This window comes from Pomacea canaliculata, linkage group LG9 (assembly GCF_003073045.1).
Source record: "Pomacea canaliculata isolate SZHN2017 linkage group LG9, ASM307304v1, whole genome shotgun sequence".
In the NCBI taxonomy this organism is placed as follows: Eukaryota; Metazoa; Mollusca; class Gastropoda; order Architaenioglossa; family Ampullariidae; genus Pomacea; species Pomacea canaliculata.
The window spans coordinates 24878439-24896579 of record NC_037598.1 but is presented as its reverse complement, the minus strand read 5'-3'; the positions used below and the strand labels follow the sequence as shown (position 1 = coordinate 24896579).

The following is an 18141-nucleotide window of genomic DNA, read 5'->3' as shown; positions in this document are numbered from 1 at the left end:
CTGAGACAGTATCTTTCGAATTAAGCAGGTCTCGTTTATCATTTGAAGCCACCACATCGACTGACAGTGTCAAAGTGAGATCACAAGCACCGAATATCACGAGTAAATCCTTCATGAAGGGAACAGACACTGACATTTCCAAAGATCAAAGTAATGACATTTAATAAAATGAATTTAGTTCTCTCTTCCTCTCCCTCAAAGCTGCTCAATAAGGTATTAAATTACACGAAGTTAGCATTTTGGTTTTTACTTTCTTTTGTATTAGTCTTCAAAATGTAAGTGAACATTTTAGGTCAACACATTTCACTCCCAAAAGCAGGCAGATTGATAACTTCAAACCTGTTTTACCATTATTTGCTGTTTCCAAATTGTACCTCCCTTCAGTCATGGGCATCAGTCTACAGCAGGGATGCCCAACCTACGGCCCGCGGGCCATATCCGGCCCGCGAAACTTCTGCCCACAGTGCAGGAAATCAGTGGTCTACAGCAGTGATGCCCAACCTTTTTCGGCCTGCGGGCCATATCCATTTCGGACAGCCGTGTCGCGGGCCATATCCATTTCGGACAGCCGTGTCGCTGGCCACTTCACCGCAAAAATACAAAAGAGTATAAAAAATAGAGCAGATACCATTTTTTATTAGAAACAAGTTGTACTTACCATTAATTATGTAGCAATTAGTGGGATATTTGAAGTTGTTTTCCCGAAACCAACTTCTGAATCTCCGGCCTCATCGTAGAGACACCAAGTCGGAGAACTGAATCGAAATGTTTGTCCATCGAAAAAAAGATTGGGAAACGCCCCTACGTGGGGATAAATACTACTTCTTCCCTTTTTTCGTTTTTTTCGGTTTTTTTTTTTTATTATTATTACTAACATGCCGATTTCCTGCACTGTGGGCAGAAGTTTCGCGGGCCGTATGGCACCGCGTCGCTGACCGGATATGGGCCGTTGCTCTCTTGAACCCCATGCGCTACACTTCCGGTGACCTTTTCCCATGGACACTTAATGACATGAGTTGACCTGAAAGTTTTGAAGGCAGAAGACTAATTTCCGGACTCTCCCGTCGTCTTCAAGCTTTCACTTCCTCTCATGCATGCAGTCGCGTTTTATTTTAGGAAGTTTTATTTCTCCACTTAAATGTGTTTGCAAGAAACTATTATTCTCCTCCCCAGGGGAAGAAACTTTTCCCCTGGTACTTTCGTCATCTTGTCTAAGCTAGGACTGAACCTTTATGAGGTTTATTAACTTTCAACGAAAACAGTGATTACAGACTATACAAAAATAATGAATTTGAAAACCCAAAATGTTAATGTAACTCGTTCTTCATCCTGCGTGACTCAGAATTACTATATTGTAATAAAGTCGACTAGTCTATGCGTACTAGCAATATTCTGTTGATATATTTGCTTTGTTTTTTTATCTTTGTGTATTACAATAGAAAAGAACAAATTTTCATATTTTGAGTTGTCGCGTGTATTCCTGTTTTAAGTGGACGGGTCGTAAGAGCCAGTAAGATTGTGTGTAGAAAAGTCTAGTTTCAGTTTCCTTGTCTTTTTATTTTTCCTAGATTATTGATAGTCTTCTTTTTCATCGACATGGATACTGATGACTGGTCGTGACTACTTAAAGCTGCTTTGTAATCTGTTAGACTTCGTTCACACAGTGCTTTAAACTTTAAACTCTCGTCAAATAAATATTTCAATACTCTCGTTGTAAGCTGCAGTTTATGCTTCCTTGTGAAGTCAACTCGAAAACGAAAGTTTCTTACAAACCACTCCAGACCAGGAACTGTTTGCTTTCTGACAGGACTGCAGTTGATAGCTGAACTCTAAAACAGAAGGTCTTCAGCGCTGACCACTGCAAACGAGCTTCATATTTCCAAAAAGAAACACAGAAGAAGAAGAAAATAATCTGGAAGAAAGTCAACTTCGAGATTCTTTACTCACTGAATTTGAAAGGTGGATAGTTCTTTTGTTTTCTGCTGCCTTCATCTACAAATGGCCGGCTTTCATCTACAAGTGCAAGTTTTGCTTTTGATGATTTCGTCTGGATTCACACAAAGAGAGGGTAGGTCACATATTTTTGTGTTTGTACATGACTGAATAGTAATACTACACATTTTGGAATATTTTTAATGTAGAAACACTGGGATCATGTACACATAAGTACACATACGTGTCTTACTGCACACAAACTAACAAGCATACAGAAAAAAAACAATGGAGTTCGACTGAATGAAATATGTTTGTAAGCACACAGACAAAGGTACTCATTTATTCGTCTACGCATGTAGAAAAATAGAAATCAGAAAAACAGACAGGTTCACAAAGGACATTGAGAGACATGCTTACACTGATACACACACAACATTTAGAAGTGTATACAAGCAGCTCTACATACATTTTCATAAACGGTTTATTTTGCAGAGAACGTTGCGCGGTTTAAGAGTTACACACAAAGTTCGTTCCACCCGACTTTCCCTAAAGAGCCAGAGAATGCTGCTAACGGAAACACCAACGGTAATCTTGACAACTACAACTGTATACACACCGAAGCCGGAGATAAAAAGCCTTTTTGGGAGGTGAACCTTCAACAAGTGTACCCAGTGTTGAACATCACGATTTTTGGACGAACTGGTTGTGAGTGTATTTACCTCATGCATCTTTATAATCTTGTATTGTACTATATACACACATATATAGATAAACTCACATACTAGAAACATATAGAATACTTAAAAGATTTTAATCGTGCTTGAAATTTGCAATGTAATTTAAAATACTGTATAAAAAATAGTAAAACCTGCAACCATTAATTAATTTTTTTATATTTCTTTTAGCTTTTTTCTTTCTTTTAACTTAAATATTTTATTTCTTGCCTGACAAGCAAACCATCATACTATTAAACCATTTTTTAATGCGCCATCTAAACACGGAATTTTTTTTCATAGACCTCCATCGCCTTCTGGGAGTGTCGGTGAAAGTCGATGGTGCTTTCTGTACTAAGATACGGGAAGCGCCCATCAGTCGGAGGACATCCCTCTCATGTGCAACTACACTTTATGGTCAGAGGGTGAAACTTGAAAAGGATCTCGTTTATTCAAGTTCTGAAGAAAGCGTTCTCAACATTTGTGAAGTCGAGATCATGGGTAACAATGAAAATTTGCGCTTTACAAAATTTATGTTCCCATTGCCTCTAAAGTTAGTAGTGAATCCCAAAGAAAACAAATACATGGATTGTAGTTAACAGTAAACTGAGGAGAAGCACGAAAAAAAAAATAAACAATAAAAATAAATAAAAAGGCAGACAATGAAAGGAAAAAAAAGAGGATTGAGACGGAGAAAAAATAATGGCTGCGACATTGGCTACGGACATAGTGTCTGTGATGACTCAAGAAAGCGTTCTCAACATTTGTGAAGTCCAGATCATTGGTAACAATGAGGATTTACTGATGCGTGTACAGATAATTCACCTTTGTTCACATTTGCCCCTAAAGTTATTGACGCATCAATAACAAAAGAAAGATATGGAATGTCCTTCATAGTATACTGAGGAGAAGATTGAAGAACAAAAAGAGAGGCGTAAGGAGACAAAATAATGGCAGCGACACTGGTTACAGTATTAGTGGATGATGATGATGATGATGATGATTATTATTATTATTATTGTTGTTGTTGTTGTTGTTGTTGTTATTATTATTATTATTATTATTATTATTATTATTATTATTATTATTATTATTATTATTATTATTGTTATTATTATTATTATGTCCCACAGCGTGTCCCCGTGGATATTTTGGAGACGCATGCAATCGTCCGTGCGGTAAATGTAAAAGCAACAGTTACTGCGATCGCTACACTGCAAAGTGCCAGCTTCTCTCTTGCCAGCCTCACTACACTGGCGACACTTGCCAAGGCAGGCAACACTTACTTATCCATCCTTGTAGGATAAGGTCAAACGACACAACAAATAACACTTGTTATGTTTCATTTCGTCGATCAGTATACAATTAAACAAGAGATAACACTTTTTATACTTACAATAAAGTTGATTTACATAGAATTTCAGAACAGATAACCCTTGTTATATTTTCAGTTTTTTTATTGACGTACAATGTTTATCCTGGAATTTCCTTTGAGTTTAGTCCCTTGGACTGTGGATTTTGAGCACACATGAGTTAACACGGTATACTAGGCATTAGATACACACAGGCAAGTACGCTCTGCTCATAGCCTTCCTCACGAAAGAGACTGTAACCATTGAGTTCCTCTCGTAGAATGTGTTGCCCAAAATACGGAGAAAACTGCGAAAGGAACTGCGGGCGGTGTAATAACAACGTCTCCTGTCGCCATGACAACGGACACTGTTCCTCTGGCTGTGCTGCAGGTTGGGCTGCACCCAAGTGTGATACAGGTAATCATGAGATAATCACAGAACACATTTCTAGTCAGATATATATATTTCTTGTACTGAATGCAGCAAAGTGCACATGTGGTAATCTCGGATACGAAACAGACTCGGGCTGGCTCTGCTTGAAGCCGAATATTCGCCATATTGGATCGCAACACTGACTCGGTATTAAGCATGTCCTGCTACTAGATGTTCGTAAATTTTGAGATAAACTGCTTTAGTTCCTTGATTTTAAAGCTTAAAAGAGTTGTGTGACACTACAATTGGTAATAATTGTAGCTTTATCATATTTTATAACATGGCTCAGGGACTATTTTCGTTTAGTTGTCACAAGAGTTTTGTAAGTGTATGAAATTTACTTTTTTACCACTGATCGCTTGATTCATTTCTGTCACCAGTTTGGTTAGAAGCATTATTTAGTCAAATATTTATGTTACTTTTCAGTAAGTTAACTAATCTTGAGTTTGTTTTCTGGAAAATTCTTGATTTCTCTGATGTGCCATTTTTCGTTACTCTTAGCTGTCGATCTTGGCTGTTCATGATTCTCTCCACTGTTCACAATAGTTGTATCGTGAAACATATTGCAAGGGATTCTTATTTGCAAAATATTTCTCGATAATTAATGTATCGATTGATCAATTCGTTTTATTTCCATCTTCAAAACACGCCATCCGCTCTACTTCATTTATCTTATGAAGGGACAAAACTCTTCCATGCTTCTAGATTATCGACCATGAAGAGTTAATTAAAGTGTTTTCTGAAGTAACTAACCTCTCGTTCAGAGTGTCCAGCCCACACTTTCGGTGAGAACTGTAGCAACATCTGCGGCAGGTGTAAGGACAATGTCACGTGTGACAGGGTCAGCGGCCTCTGCCCTTTACACTGCTCTGCAGGATGGTCGGGACCTCGATGTGACAAAGGTAATCCTTGATGTGATCGTCAGACTATTGCTCCTAAGCTTGAAAATTTGATTAATTTATGGCAAGTTTGAAATTAATTCCTTTCGCTGGATGAAGCATTTTATTTTTAACTGGGGAAGTGGGTAATCGTTGGTCAGACTAGCAGCATGCAAGCTGTAGACTCATCAGCTCGCCGATGTCACTCAGGGTATTTGTTAACCCAGCTGTTGAATGGGTGCTGGGCACCAGGAGGAAAGACAGAGAGGATGAGAACAACCCCCTAGATACCAGATAATTGCTAGCTAATGGCCTCTCTCTTTCACCCCACACTTGTTTATCTGTTTTGTTGTTGTTTCTTAGTGTGTGCCCAGTACACATTCGGTGACAACTGCAGCACTACATGCGGCCAGTGTAAGGACAATGCCACCTGTCATCATATCCACGGAACCTGTTCTCTGGGTTGTGCTGCAGGCCGGACAGGACACAGGTGTGACAAAGGTAATTATAAGAAAAAACCCTTTGGTAATATTTTATAACATGATAATAACAGCGAGGTACATAGTGCTTCACCTCCAAGTAAAGACAGACACATAGTTCTTCACAATAGTAATAATAACAATAGTTAAATAGATATATACTTAAGAAGTTTAGCTGATCATCAAAACATAACATACAAATGTGATATTTAGAGGGCAACATTCTACATCTCTATACACATAAGCCCCAACTCCTACACAGACACAAACACAAACAAAGAGGACACCTAGCGACTAATGACAGCACTGAGACACAGATTATGCGAGGAAGAGTAAAATCAGAGTTGCTGCTCAACAAGATGTTCCTGTCTTCACAGTCCAAGATGTATATTACTAGAGGTCTACACAAACAGTACATTAGTCCACTATACCATCTGTAAGAAGAGAATAAGGTATTTTGGTAGTCGTGACCGTAGTTCAGACAGCTGCTTCCATCGCCAACATAAAGAAAAAGATCACACTGCATTCACTTCACTAAAATGCGGAAACACATAATTAAAACATAAGTTAACCCTGCTCTTCAAACTCTATCCTCTGTCTCTCTCACCATTATCAGTGGATAAAAGTGTCTTACAGGAAATCTTTTGCAGTTGAGGAGAAAGCTGAGGAGGACGATAACAATATGATGCTGATTCCCGCTGTGGGCGGGAGCCTTCTGGGTCTTATCATCGTGTTCACCATAGTCGCCATTATAATCATGTAATTTCTTTCTCTTGTAAAATCTTTCCGGTTCAGTTTCTAATTTCTTTATGTGTTACATACAACACCAACACACACTCACACACACAGAGGGGAAGACGGAGAGGAATGTAAAACCCTCATTTATGCGAATGACATTCTTAGTTAAATTCTAACGCTACGTTGATAATTTCTAATGAATTTTCCGTTCGTTCTCAGAGCTAATAAGAGAAGCCCAAAAAAATATTTGATAGCAAATATCTTTCATAACAACACATGTTCCTTTTCCTTATATAATTGTTGGCGAATTTCGACGATTTTACAAAAAAATGTTAATGAAAAATACTGCTCGGGAGATGGCCTATCCGGGCCCTGAGTTTGTGTGTGTTTTCATTGATGATATAAAACTGATTATTTCCCTTTGTCAGGAGGAGGAGGAGTCGCCAGTCCGCTGGTGTCAAAGGTGTTCTGCCTGCTGCTGAGCCCAGAGACAACATCTCGCTCCCCGAGAACGCCTATGTGATGTATAGGTCTACACCACCTAGTCCTTCAGGTACACGTGTCTCCACACCCCTTTACAACACTTTTGGTTAATCACTACAATTAAACTCAGTGTCTAGACTATTGTGAATCTGTTCAGTTACTGTAACAAAGCTGATTATACAACACGTGTGGAATAACTTTCTTCATACAATGACTGTGCCGAACCTATGATATGACCATTAAGTGGACCTCCTCAAAGATCTTGACCACAATGAGGATCCTGTTGTATTACAGACTGGACCCCGCCAACAGCAGCTGAAGGCGAGGCTCGATGGAACAGGATGATAATAAACATACTGGACAAACTGCAAGGGAGGGACCTGGAGAAGGAGTTCTCGGTAAAGAATCTTTGTATTGGTGTGTATGTATGCAGGTCGGTAGCTAATGTGTTAGTTAAAGGTCATGTGTTAATGTGTGTGCGTGTGTACATGCATGCTTGGTTCAGAGTACAGTAGCCTCCCCCAGTCTTTCAGCAACCTTAGAATATTTTTATATCATTCTGTCATTTATTCTGAAAGTTACCTGGGAATGATGTGCAGGAGCTGAGGTTTGGCAAAGTCTTTGAGTGCACAGTGGCTGTCAGGAGAAGAAACCGCCGCAAAAATCGATTCAAAGATATTCTCCCTTGTAAGTCAGGATGTGACAGCAGCCCACCATCTGTAATCATAGGAGTAGATCGTGTGTGGCAACCATCCTCACCTATGACAAACCTGTTTCGTTTATTAATTGCTTTTTCTTTTGTGGGGTGGATGGTAATTGCATCAAGTCTCATCGTAGATATTAATTTTATCAAAACATATCGTTGTGGAGTTAGGAAATTAATGAAATAGTTTGCAAAGCGCAGACACACACACGCACGCAGAGAACACAGTATCTCATATATATATATAAACATTTATACACATTTAAAATAAATTCACTAATACAAAACTGTCAGTTTTCCAATATTGTCTTGTTACATAATCAAAATAGTCGCTGAAAGACATTATTAGTGCAGTTATATTCGTAGTCGTATCACTGAGACCTCCCACCACAGTTTCTATATAAGTGGTGTTTATTGTAGATGACCACTCCCGTGTGGTCCTGGAAAACATCAACGGTGAGGACTGCTCTGACTACATCAACGCCAGCTACATCAAGGTGGGTGGATGAAATGTCAACAGAACGGATTTGAAATGTCAAGACATAATCTTATTTTCATATGAAAATCTTTATCTGACTTAAAATAAAGTCAAAATTTATTTTAAAATAACCATCAATATTCTAGTAGAAAATGTACACTTGGTGATATGAATGTATGCAGTGGTTCATTATTTTTGTTATACAGGCTGGAAATTGATGCATGCAATTCTGTTTGCCTTATAGAATAAAGAATTTAAAAGTGCGGTGTATTTGATGCTGTTAGTGGTGTGTCATTTCTTTTGAGCAGTCAACATGTTTCTAGAAATGTACAGATATACACCAAGTCTTGCGTTCTTTCTGTACACAGGGCTACAACAAGGACACAGTTTATATTGCAACTCAAGGTAGGCAAACAGACGGTCAGATAGTCGTGCAGCAACTTTAACTTTGTGTCTTATGTCGCAATCTGCTACTTCTCTTATCTACCTGGTTTAAAGGATCATTGCAGTGAGGACAAGGATTCTTCTGTCAATGATCCTTTTACTCCCTGTAAGATTTATTTTTCTTTTCAGCCAAAAGGAATGTTTGCCTCCCAACATTTATTTGTCTGCATGTTCTGAACATGATGGTAAAAGAAGGTAACACCTTGAAGTCAGGTATACACTTAGTAAACAAATGGGTAAAGCTCCCTCGATGGCTATTGCACTGATAATATTTGCTTTCCATGCACGTTTCCTGGTGCAAAGATTAGTTTCCTTTTTCCTTTGCTGTAATGTTTGTAGACGAGTAGCTCGGCCAGTCATTAACTAAACATTTCAACAGGTCCAATGCAGACCACTGAGGACGACTTCTGGCGCATGGTGTGGCAAGAACACGTGACACAGATCGTCATGCTGACAAAAAGCCTCACCAAAAGCCACAAGACTGTAAATAATATTTATCTAACTAATATTTGTCTCTAGAAGTAGCCTTAATGAGACTTACTGACACTCTTAGTATTATTTTCATATGTGTGTGTGTGGGGGTTATCGACGTGTGTCGTGTTGCAGTCATTTGTAGGTGTTTTCTGTGAGCTAAAGACAAATTTCTGTTCTAGATTCGTGCAGAAAGTAATGAGTGAGTGTGTAAGTGAGTGATTTGTGTTTAAGGAAATGAAAAAGGAAAAACAAAGTAAGAAAGAGAAATCGCAACGATGCAAGAATACTCTTTTAATCTGAAAAAGTACCATTGCTTTATCACAGCTTAGCATTTTTATGTCAAAGGATCATGTTGTATTTTGTTTAAGCCAATGTCTTGAGTGTGATGTCTGTCAATCTTTGTAGATATACAAAATTGTAAGGTCTTTTAATTTCTTTCGTTGGCTTATTATCCTCGATCTTTCTTACTTTAAGTTATGGCGAACATATCTGTATTACATTATATATATATGTTTTTTTTGTGTGTATATATATGTACAGTCTCTAAGACTAAAGAAGGAAGTATCCAAATAGGTTTTACGCAATACTTGTTTGTTACAGCTACACAATAGTCAACACTGCAGCATATTTATAAAATTAAGTTTTGAGAGGACTGACAATACGTGTATCTAATTTTAGGCCGCTTTCTATAAGTACTGGCCGTCTGCAGGAGAGAAGAAGAAATATGACCAGGTGGAAGTGACCTGTGTGGACGAGGTCAACAAGGCTCACTTCATCGTCAGGACCTTCTCCGTGAAACAAGTACGTGGACAGAGAGGGCGCCACAAGCCCTTGTATATATGGATGTGAGAATAATAGTGGGCAAGGCGTGTGAGCAAGTCTTTCAGGGTTTCATAGTTTGACAAGAGGATGACAACAAACAAAGGCTAACAGAGATTTCGAATGAATTTCTCAAAAATCTTTCACGCAAAAGTTTCCCTTTCGACAAGGATTCGGCTAGTGGATCAGAAACACTTTGCAAGACTTAAATAAGAAAGTGCTTCTTTACTGAAAGGATTATGTTGTGTGCAGGCGTGTAAGTGTCTGTGAGTGTGGGCATGTGTCTTCGTGTTTTGTGTATGTGTGAGTGAGAAAAAGACTGTAAATGTGTACATGCCTGTGTCTGTGAGCTTGTACCGCACATACTTCTTATATCACAGTCTTTCCCGAGTATTTTTTTCTTACCTTCACAAGCTTAGGTGCAGTTTACTTTGGTTAAGACTTCGGATAATGCTCCATCAACATACTGCTTCGAGCAGACGAAGATTAATTTTGTCTTGTATTCTTCCAGTATTTTTATTTATTAATGTTTGTACGTCTGTCATATCCCACATATTTGTTGTCAACAACTTATTTTGTTAATTTAATGCACAAGACCGATAAATAATATTGTATTGACACATTATTGTACAATTTCAAGTAATGAGATGGTTTTACAACTTCCAAACTGTACTGTGAGGTCAGAATGATATTGTGCTTAAGAGCCACTTTGTGACTTGGTATTTATATATATGGTTATGCCGCACCAGTGACACATGTAAGTCTCACAGTTCCTCGTGTTACAGGATAACGAGTATCGGCACGTGGAACAGTTCCAGTTCACTGGCTTCACAGATCAGGAAACTCCTTCGGCCGTGTCCTTTGTCGTCTTCTGGCGATTCGTCAACTCACGTGCTCCTCCACATCTGTCATCGCCTTCCATCATTCACTGCAGGTGAGTCTTTTCCCTCACTGACCTCTCGCTAAGTTCAGATCACGTGCCTTCTTGTTATTGATTTCATCATCACTTGTCAAAAAAGGTGGTTTCTCTTGTAATTAATGGTTTCCCCACCAATTTCCAACAACTTTGATAATTTGTAATCACACCGGATGTTATAAAGTTTGAAGGAGTTGCGGTGCCGGTGGTGTAAGTGGAGGAGAGAGACTGCTAAACAATCTGCTTGAGTTTGTTATAAAGTTTTAAAAGTTTTATTTAACTGTCGATTCTATATGAAAGTAATCTTGGTCAGATAAGTGTTAAATCAAAATATATACAGTCTTGGTCACGTGACTGTTAATTCAATCCTCATTCCTCACAGCGCTGGCGTGGGTCTGACTGGTGTTTACATCGCCCTCGACATCGTCATGAAACAAGCGGAGTCTGAGAGCGAGACCAACATCTTTGATGTTGTCAACAGAATACGTTTGGACAGGTGCAGCATGGTGAAAAGCAAACTGAGTGACAAATCAGAAATTATATTTTTTTGTCTTTACTCTTACGTGTGTACTGTCACATGGCTTTGTGTGTGCGGTCTCGGAGGCAATGGAAATGAGTGTCGATGTGTGCAGATGCCTGTGTCAGGATCCAGACCTTGAAACTACCTCTGCTTACACTCTTACAGGACTATTACCTGTACTTACTGTCTTACAGGACTATTACCTGTACTTACTGTCTCACAGGACTATTACCTGTACTTACTGTCTTACAGGACTATTACCTGTACTTACTGTCTTACAGGACTATTACCTGTACTTACTGTCTTACAGGACTATTACCTGTACTTACTGTCTTACAGGACTGTTACCTGTACTTACTGTCTTACAAGACTATTACCTGTACTTATTGTCTTACAGGACTATTACCTGTACTTACTGTCTTACAGGACTGTTACCTGTACTTACTGTCTTACAGGACTATTACCTGTACTTACACCGGACTGTCCTCGAGGCTTGTGTCAGCCGCGGCACGTGTCTAGACATGGCGACTTTCGAGATGGTCTTTCCAGAACTTGTGGAGGTAGACAGTCCTAACAACCTCATCGACAGGCAATTTCAGGTGAAGCATTCGCAAGTGCATTCTCGTGTTTTCGTCTACGTGGCGGTCAAGGTGTCCACTTTACAAGCTAATTAATATGTCGTGTAGCAGCTTTGAACGCTATATTTTAAACAATTCTGTGGAAAAAAATTTTTTAATAAAATGTCTTGCACTGCCTGTTTCATGCTTACAATGAAATTTGAACTGTTCATATATTTCCTGTTAAAGCCACAATTAAACAAAAGATGTTACGGCTGCCTTACTATTGTTAAAACTGTATGTGATTAAAAGTTTAACTGCGATGATAATTATATTCTTTTTTCTAAAATTTCTTTGGGAACAGAACCTACGAGTTCTACCGGATGTTCGTCTTGACGACTCTTATGCATTTCTGGAAGAGAGCGGAGGCAAGAACTCGTCGAGATTTTTTATTGCTCGCTTTTTTCTTCCATCTTTTCCTTTTATTAATAACATTGTAAGTTATTTCTTCAGTTGTCCACTTTGTATATCGACCAAAATCTCAGTATCTCTTGCGAGAAGATCAGATTATTAGTCGTTAGTGTCACCAACCATGAAGTGGGAAAGAGAGAGAGAGAAAGGGAGAGGCGCACACAACCAGGTGTGAGCATCATCATAATAAATATTATTATAAAACAAAGAAACACATCCCTAAAATCCATCTGTTTAGTCAGAGAGACAGTACGAGAACATAAAAAATTACGAATGAAATATGTAATCATAATTCATGTTTCTCATTGACAGATGACAGTAAGAAGTTCTTAACGGTTCAAATTGATGGAGGATCGATTTCAATCAACGCATTTTTCGTGCCTGTGAGTTGAATAGCATTAACATTATAGAAGTTAGGTTTCCTAAGTCACAGTACAGGTTTGAAGAAATTTGGGACCAGCAACTCAGGCTACATCACGGGAAAACAACTATCCCTGTCAACAGATGTCACAGAAGGAGAAAGAAAAGCGTGCCCGAGACGAGATCTGAACCCAGGACAGCCAACCCTGCACAGGTTTTCAACAGACTGTCAAGTAACTCGATGCAAAATTTCCGTGCCCGACTTTTCAAACAGCTTGTGTTTATTTTTCTTATTAAATTGTTTTTCAAAAAAGATACTTTCAAAATCCTTTTTCAAACTTTATTCTGAACACTCAATGTTACCACATGGGTACTACATGTGTTTTTCCCATTTTAGTCCAAAAGATGGTTTCATCTGTAAAGTTTGTTCCAGACCTTGCTCGATGCCCATGGGATCATAATGACACCACTGCCAGAATCGTGGGACACAGTCTGGAGTCTGGTTGAGGGCTACAGTATCAAAGAGATAATGCTGTTGGGAAATGCTTTGTGTGGAAAGCCGGTATGTTGTCTTTACACAGACCGCCGCCATCTGCAAAAAACAAAGCCATGATCTAAGACAAAAATTATTCAAAAACAACATCTAAAGATTCTTAATAACTCACTTAATCTCTGACCCGCGCGAGCACACATATATATGTACATACGTGTGCACCAAATTAAGTATTTCAAATAGAAGAAAAGAAGTAAATTATGTCCACTCATTTATCTCTATGACAACACACTCGTCTACGCGATTGATTGAAAACTCAGACTTCAGTCACATGTCTGTATCAATTACTGGCAAATTATCTGTGTCTGTATATAAAGATACGAACACCAAGCACGATCTCCTCATATCTATGTCTGATCACTTACTTTCATATGTTTCAAATCATTGAATGTTAGCGACCGCGAAATAGCAGATTATTCTAGAACGGTTTAAGAAAAGGGTTTGTCTTAGAGGTTTATCAGCGTGTGTAACTTTAGTACATCATTATAGCAGTAAACCTTCAGTACACTCTCAGTTACATAAAATAATGTCGAGCAATAATGTGTCTCAATACCAGGGTGCAGGTCCCTACTGGCCCACACAGACAGGACACAGACTGCAGGCGGGACCTTACACTGTCTCTCTCACAGACAAACGGCAGCTGGCCACGTGTCTTACAGGCTACAGTCTCACCTGGCAGGTACATCAACAGGTCACCTCTGTAAACAGATGGCAGAGCAATTTTTTTATTCAACGATGTTAAACTACTAATGTGTTGTAAGCTGTTATACTTCAACTGACTTTTGCTTAGAAACTACTTGTTAACATCATATTGTTTACTAACAACGAAATGTAATTCTTCCTCTCTTGTCTGCTCATCATCTAGTCTTCCTATTCACTTAGTCGTTAGCTCGACCTTATGTTTCTTCATTTTCTGTTCTTTTTCTCGTTTATTTTTCCTCCTCTGTTTTCTTCTTCTTTTCATTTCCTTCACCTTCCCTTGGACTTTACCTGTTATAGTCTAAGTCCATTTTTTTCTCTGGGTTCTCTTGTGTAGAGAAGATATGGATCTGGTGGAGTGCAGCTTACACACTACAACGACTGGCATGAAGACATTCCCGTCAATACTTGCGACCTGGTGTACCTGTTAAAGACGTTTACTACAACGCTACATGAACGGGAACGTACTCCACTACTTGTTCTCTGCATGTCAGCTCTCCACCGGTGAGATTTTATGTACACATTTTTGTTGTTGATCTTTTTCTATTGCAGAAAAATGTTTCAAAACAACTCAGAGCTGAAAGACTTAGCTCATGTTATTATAGTTTACATTTGCGCTGGACTACAACTCGAGAAGATGTAGTTTAGTAACTATTTTACTATTGTTTCGTCATCACTATCAGACATGTTACAACAAGCCTCACAATCCAGCCAGATTGCCCATAATGTACCCATCACATGATGTAAGGAACACAAGATACACATTCCAAGCCTTTTTCACTTCTGAAATTTATTAGTCTTTAGATGTCGATGCAGGTGTAGTGTCAGGTGAGTTACCATCAGGTGAAGAGACCATGTGACAGGAAAGCTCATCACAAGAGTTTTTTTGATTGTGTTGACAGTGACAGTGTGGCCAGGAGCTGCCTGTTCTGTGTCATGTGTCACCTGTTGGGTCAGATGACGCTGGACGGACAGGTGGACGTCTTCACGGCCGTCAGACACATGCAGAGTGTCGTCCCGGACTTCGTGCTGACAGCGGTAGGCGTTCAAATCCATGAATTTTTGTATTGTGCGCCCACAAAAAGCTGTCATGTCCCCGTCTTTCTCTCCATAGTTGTCCAGTTCCCCATGCACCTATTAACATTCATTGGTTGTACTCTCCTACATTCATCTGTCGTCCATCATCCACATGTCATCCATTAAATTGCGCAAGTAAATAGATTATAAATAAAGTAAAGGCTATAGGTTGTATTTGTGTTCATTTCTTTACAATGTCCTTTTGATACGAGATTTCATTTGCTGATGTTTCAGGAACAATTCCGGCTCTGTTTTCAAACGGCTCAGCAACTGCTGACATCAGATATCTACGCCAACACAATGGCGCAATGAAAGACAGAATAAAGCTTGTAAAAGACAGAAGGTGGAAACACCACATCAAACTTACCTTTTATGGCAATGCGGACTTTCTTACATTCGGACACATGCAATAATGTGTTAAAGTATATGAGATATAGCAGTCAGCCGCTTGAGTTTGTTTGATACAATGTAGCTCTCTCTTAATTCGAAGATCTACCTTAATAGCCACCTCAACAGCCACCTCAAAACATACCTCAATACCCACCTCAGCATGCAGAGGTTTTCAGACTAAACATTGTCAGCTGTCAGTAAGATTAGTTTCCCGTCTCATTTTTGTAAGGTGCATTGTATTCACACTACTTTGTGGCTGTTTTCATGTTTAAGTGACTTGATAGTGACTGCACACATCTCATCACCATCTTGGGCAGTAGTTATGAAAAGGGAATAAGTCGTTTTCCCAGGGTAACATGGGGAACTCAAGGAACGATCCTTTCTATCGAATTTACGATGTGATCCCCAGACCCCTCGGATATTTATGTTTCTTTATTCCTCATCATCTTTGTTTCCGCTTAATAACTACATCTCCAGGTGTAGAACAATAAAAGTGTGCTCATAATACCGCTTTATTACTTGAAAACAAGTCTTGTAATAATGTTCCCCATATTCCCCTGGGCAACGCCTTATTTCCGCATCGTAACTACCGCCCCTGAATTGCCTGCTCTTATTTCCCAATGTTTAATGTCACACATCTTACAAGGCTCTTCCTCAAGCAGCTAGCTTAAGCAGCTTTAATGGAGAATAAACATCCGATATTAATATTGTCTTATGTAGAATGTCGCTTTGTGAGACAGCTCAGCTTTGTTCTGTGATGTTTGTGTGACTACATGCAACACTTTATGCTTCTAGTTGCCCATTGAAATTTTAAATGAAAGCTTTTTGAAATTTCATTAACATCAATATCATTAGGTTATGTAAATACAATAATATATTAAGCAGGAATGCGTGTTTATTGAAGCTGTTTACCATCGCTTAGGCTGCTGAGTAAGTTAAACTGAACAAGTTGTTTTTGGTAGTATCGTTTGACATGATATGCATCGGACACATGCATCCACATAAGCACACACACTAACACACACACACACACTCACTAACACACACATACGTACGCACATACGCCACTCGCCTACTTTCATTCAACTGGTCGCAATGATCGACTGGCTTGTCTGTTTGCGTGTATTTCAATGTTTAGTAACCGGATTTGTACAGTGTGTCTCCTGTGTCCGGCACAATCGATTCATCAGCACATCGCCTGTATAAACCTTCCTCCTCGTCGACATCAGTTGTATCAGTCATGGCGAGCGCTGTGTCTCTCAGTGTCTCTGGTCTGTTTCTGTTGATAACTTTGTGCCTCGGGCAAGGAGTGTGTGAGTACAGACATTTGTTATTTCTTACTGTGGCTGTTGATAGATTCGGGAACTGTTAAGCAATACTCACGTCTTTGTCTGATCCTTAAATAAATGTTTTTATTGATAAATAAATTTATGAGTCTACCATGAACGACGGACAATATGTTCTAAAAGAAATCTTCCATCACACAAGATAAGTACTCCAGTGTCATTACTGAACAGGTCAGCGTTATTTTTTAGAGTGGACCGTATACATCAAATCAGCTAAAGTCGTTTGGTAAAATAGTTGGTATATTTTCCTACTAAGCTGCTGATGACGAGAACAGGATCATGGTTAGGGTTACACTAACACTACAATGTCTTTAAGAAGTTTTGGTGTAGGTATTTAAAGAAAACGACATAAAAATGTTACAGACAATGACTAGGGGTAATCACCTGTAACATATGTAGACTTTTAACTTAATAACAATCACACTGACGTGTGTACCGATCTATTAAAATACATTTTCCCGTTCTCTATATTAACTACACTATGTGTTCAGAAACCCAAGCACTTGGCATTGAGTTGATCTGTGTTCATCTCCTACCTGGTTTGTCCCAGACAATGTGGCCCCCAACAAAACCTACAGTCAAAGCTCGTATCACATCTTAACTCCAGACGCATCAAAGGCGGCAAACGGCGACACTAGCGGAAGACTTAGTAATAATAGCTGTATCCACACCGATCAAAAAGACACCTTTCCATCTTGGCAAGTAGACCTGGGAGGTGACTATCCCATTCTCAACATCACACTTTATGGAAGAATTGGCTGTGAGTAAGATGGGGCTCGCATCACTTGCTTAAGTTGACAGATGAAGTTTATTACTATCGTTTGAATTACTTAGCAACGATGTATATTTAAAAAGTACTGTAATTGAAGGAGCTAAAATAAACAGATTGTAACAAAACATTTAATGTTTATTTTCTTGGTTCCCACTTATTCAACGAAATTGTTTACAAGAATGAAACAAGAACAAAGCTAACTACAAAAAATGTTATTTTCATTTTTTATAATTTATTTGAATTCTTTTTCTATTGTTTCTTTATTTATTCAATAATTTTATCCTTCTTTCTTCTTTAATCTTTTTTCTTACTTCACTAAACAGACTTAGTTTGCAATGTTACTCCGATCCCTCAAATGTTATGTCAATCGTTTTAGTTGAAGGCAACACCTTTTCTCTTGTTTTATAGATATTCTCTATATAACCTACAACTGATATAGTGGTGATTTTGTGTAGATTCACATCGTCTATCCAGTGTAACTGTCAAAGTAGATGATCACGAATGCACCAAGATTGACGATGACCCTAAAAGCACCGTGTTACACCTCTCTTG

At 38.8% G+C, this 18141-nt stretch overlaps 1 protein-coding gene across 2 annotated transcripts; it reads left to right on the top strand.

Moving 5' to 3' along the window:
- The first annotated feature begins 3789 nt into the window (after positions 1–3789).
- Positions 3790–17447, top strand: LOC112571900 (receptor-type tyrosine-protein phosphatase S-like). Of its 2 annotated transcripts, XM_025251290.1 has the most exons (23): positions 3790–3919; positions 4281–4417; positions 5197–5334; positions 5674–5811; positions 6440–6548; positions 6956–7080; positions 7305–7408; positions 7610–7697; positions 8134–8210; positions 8560–8596; positions 9015–9118; positions 9788–9910; positions 10714–10862; positions 11227–11362; positions 11820–11963; positions 12286–12349; positions 12705–12775; positions 13186–13314; positions 13862–13984; positions 14342–14508; positions 14907–15042; positions 15316–16784; positions 17309–17447. In XM_025251290.1, the coding sequence occupies exons 2-22, from the start codon at positions 4282–4284 to the stop codon at positions 15391–15393; spliced, it is 2376 nt and encodes a 791-aa protein (XP_025107075.1). In that variant the 5' UTR covers positions 3790–3919; position 4281; the 3' UTR covers positions 15394–16784; positions 17309–17447. The 2 variants fall into 2 exon arrangements, with proteins under 2 accessions (XP_025107075.1, XP_025107076.1); XM_025251291.1 differs by lacking the exons at positions 12286–12349; positions 12705–12775; positions 13186–13314.
- Positions 17448–18141: the final 694 nt, after the last annotated feature.

What these genes read in the sequence shown, in the direction of transcription:
- LOC112571900 (XM_025251290.1), top strand. Translation starts at nt 4,282, where the DNA reads ATGTGTTGCCCAAAATACGGAGAAAACTGCGAAAGGAACTGCGGGCGG. An exon ending in ATTCAAAGATATTCTCCCTT is followed by an intron (nt 7,698 to 8,133) that starts GTAAGTCAGGAT and finishes TGTTTATTGTAG; the next exon opens with ATGACCACTCCCGTGTGGTC. An exon ending in ATTTCTGGAAGAGAGCGGAG is followed by an intron (nt 12,350 to 12,704) that starts GCAAGAACTCGT and finishes TCTCATTGACAG; the next exon opens with ATGACAGTAAGAAGTTCTTA.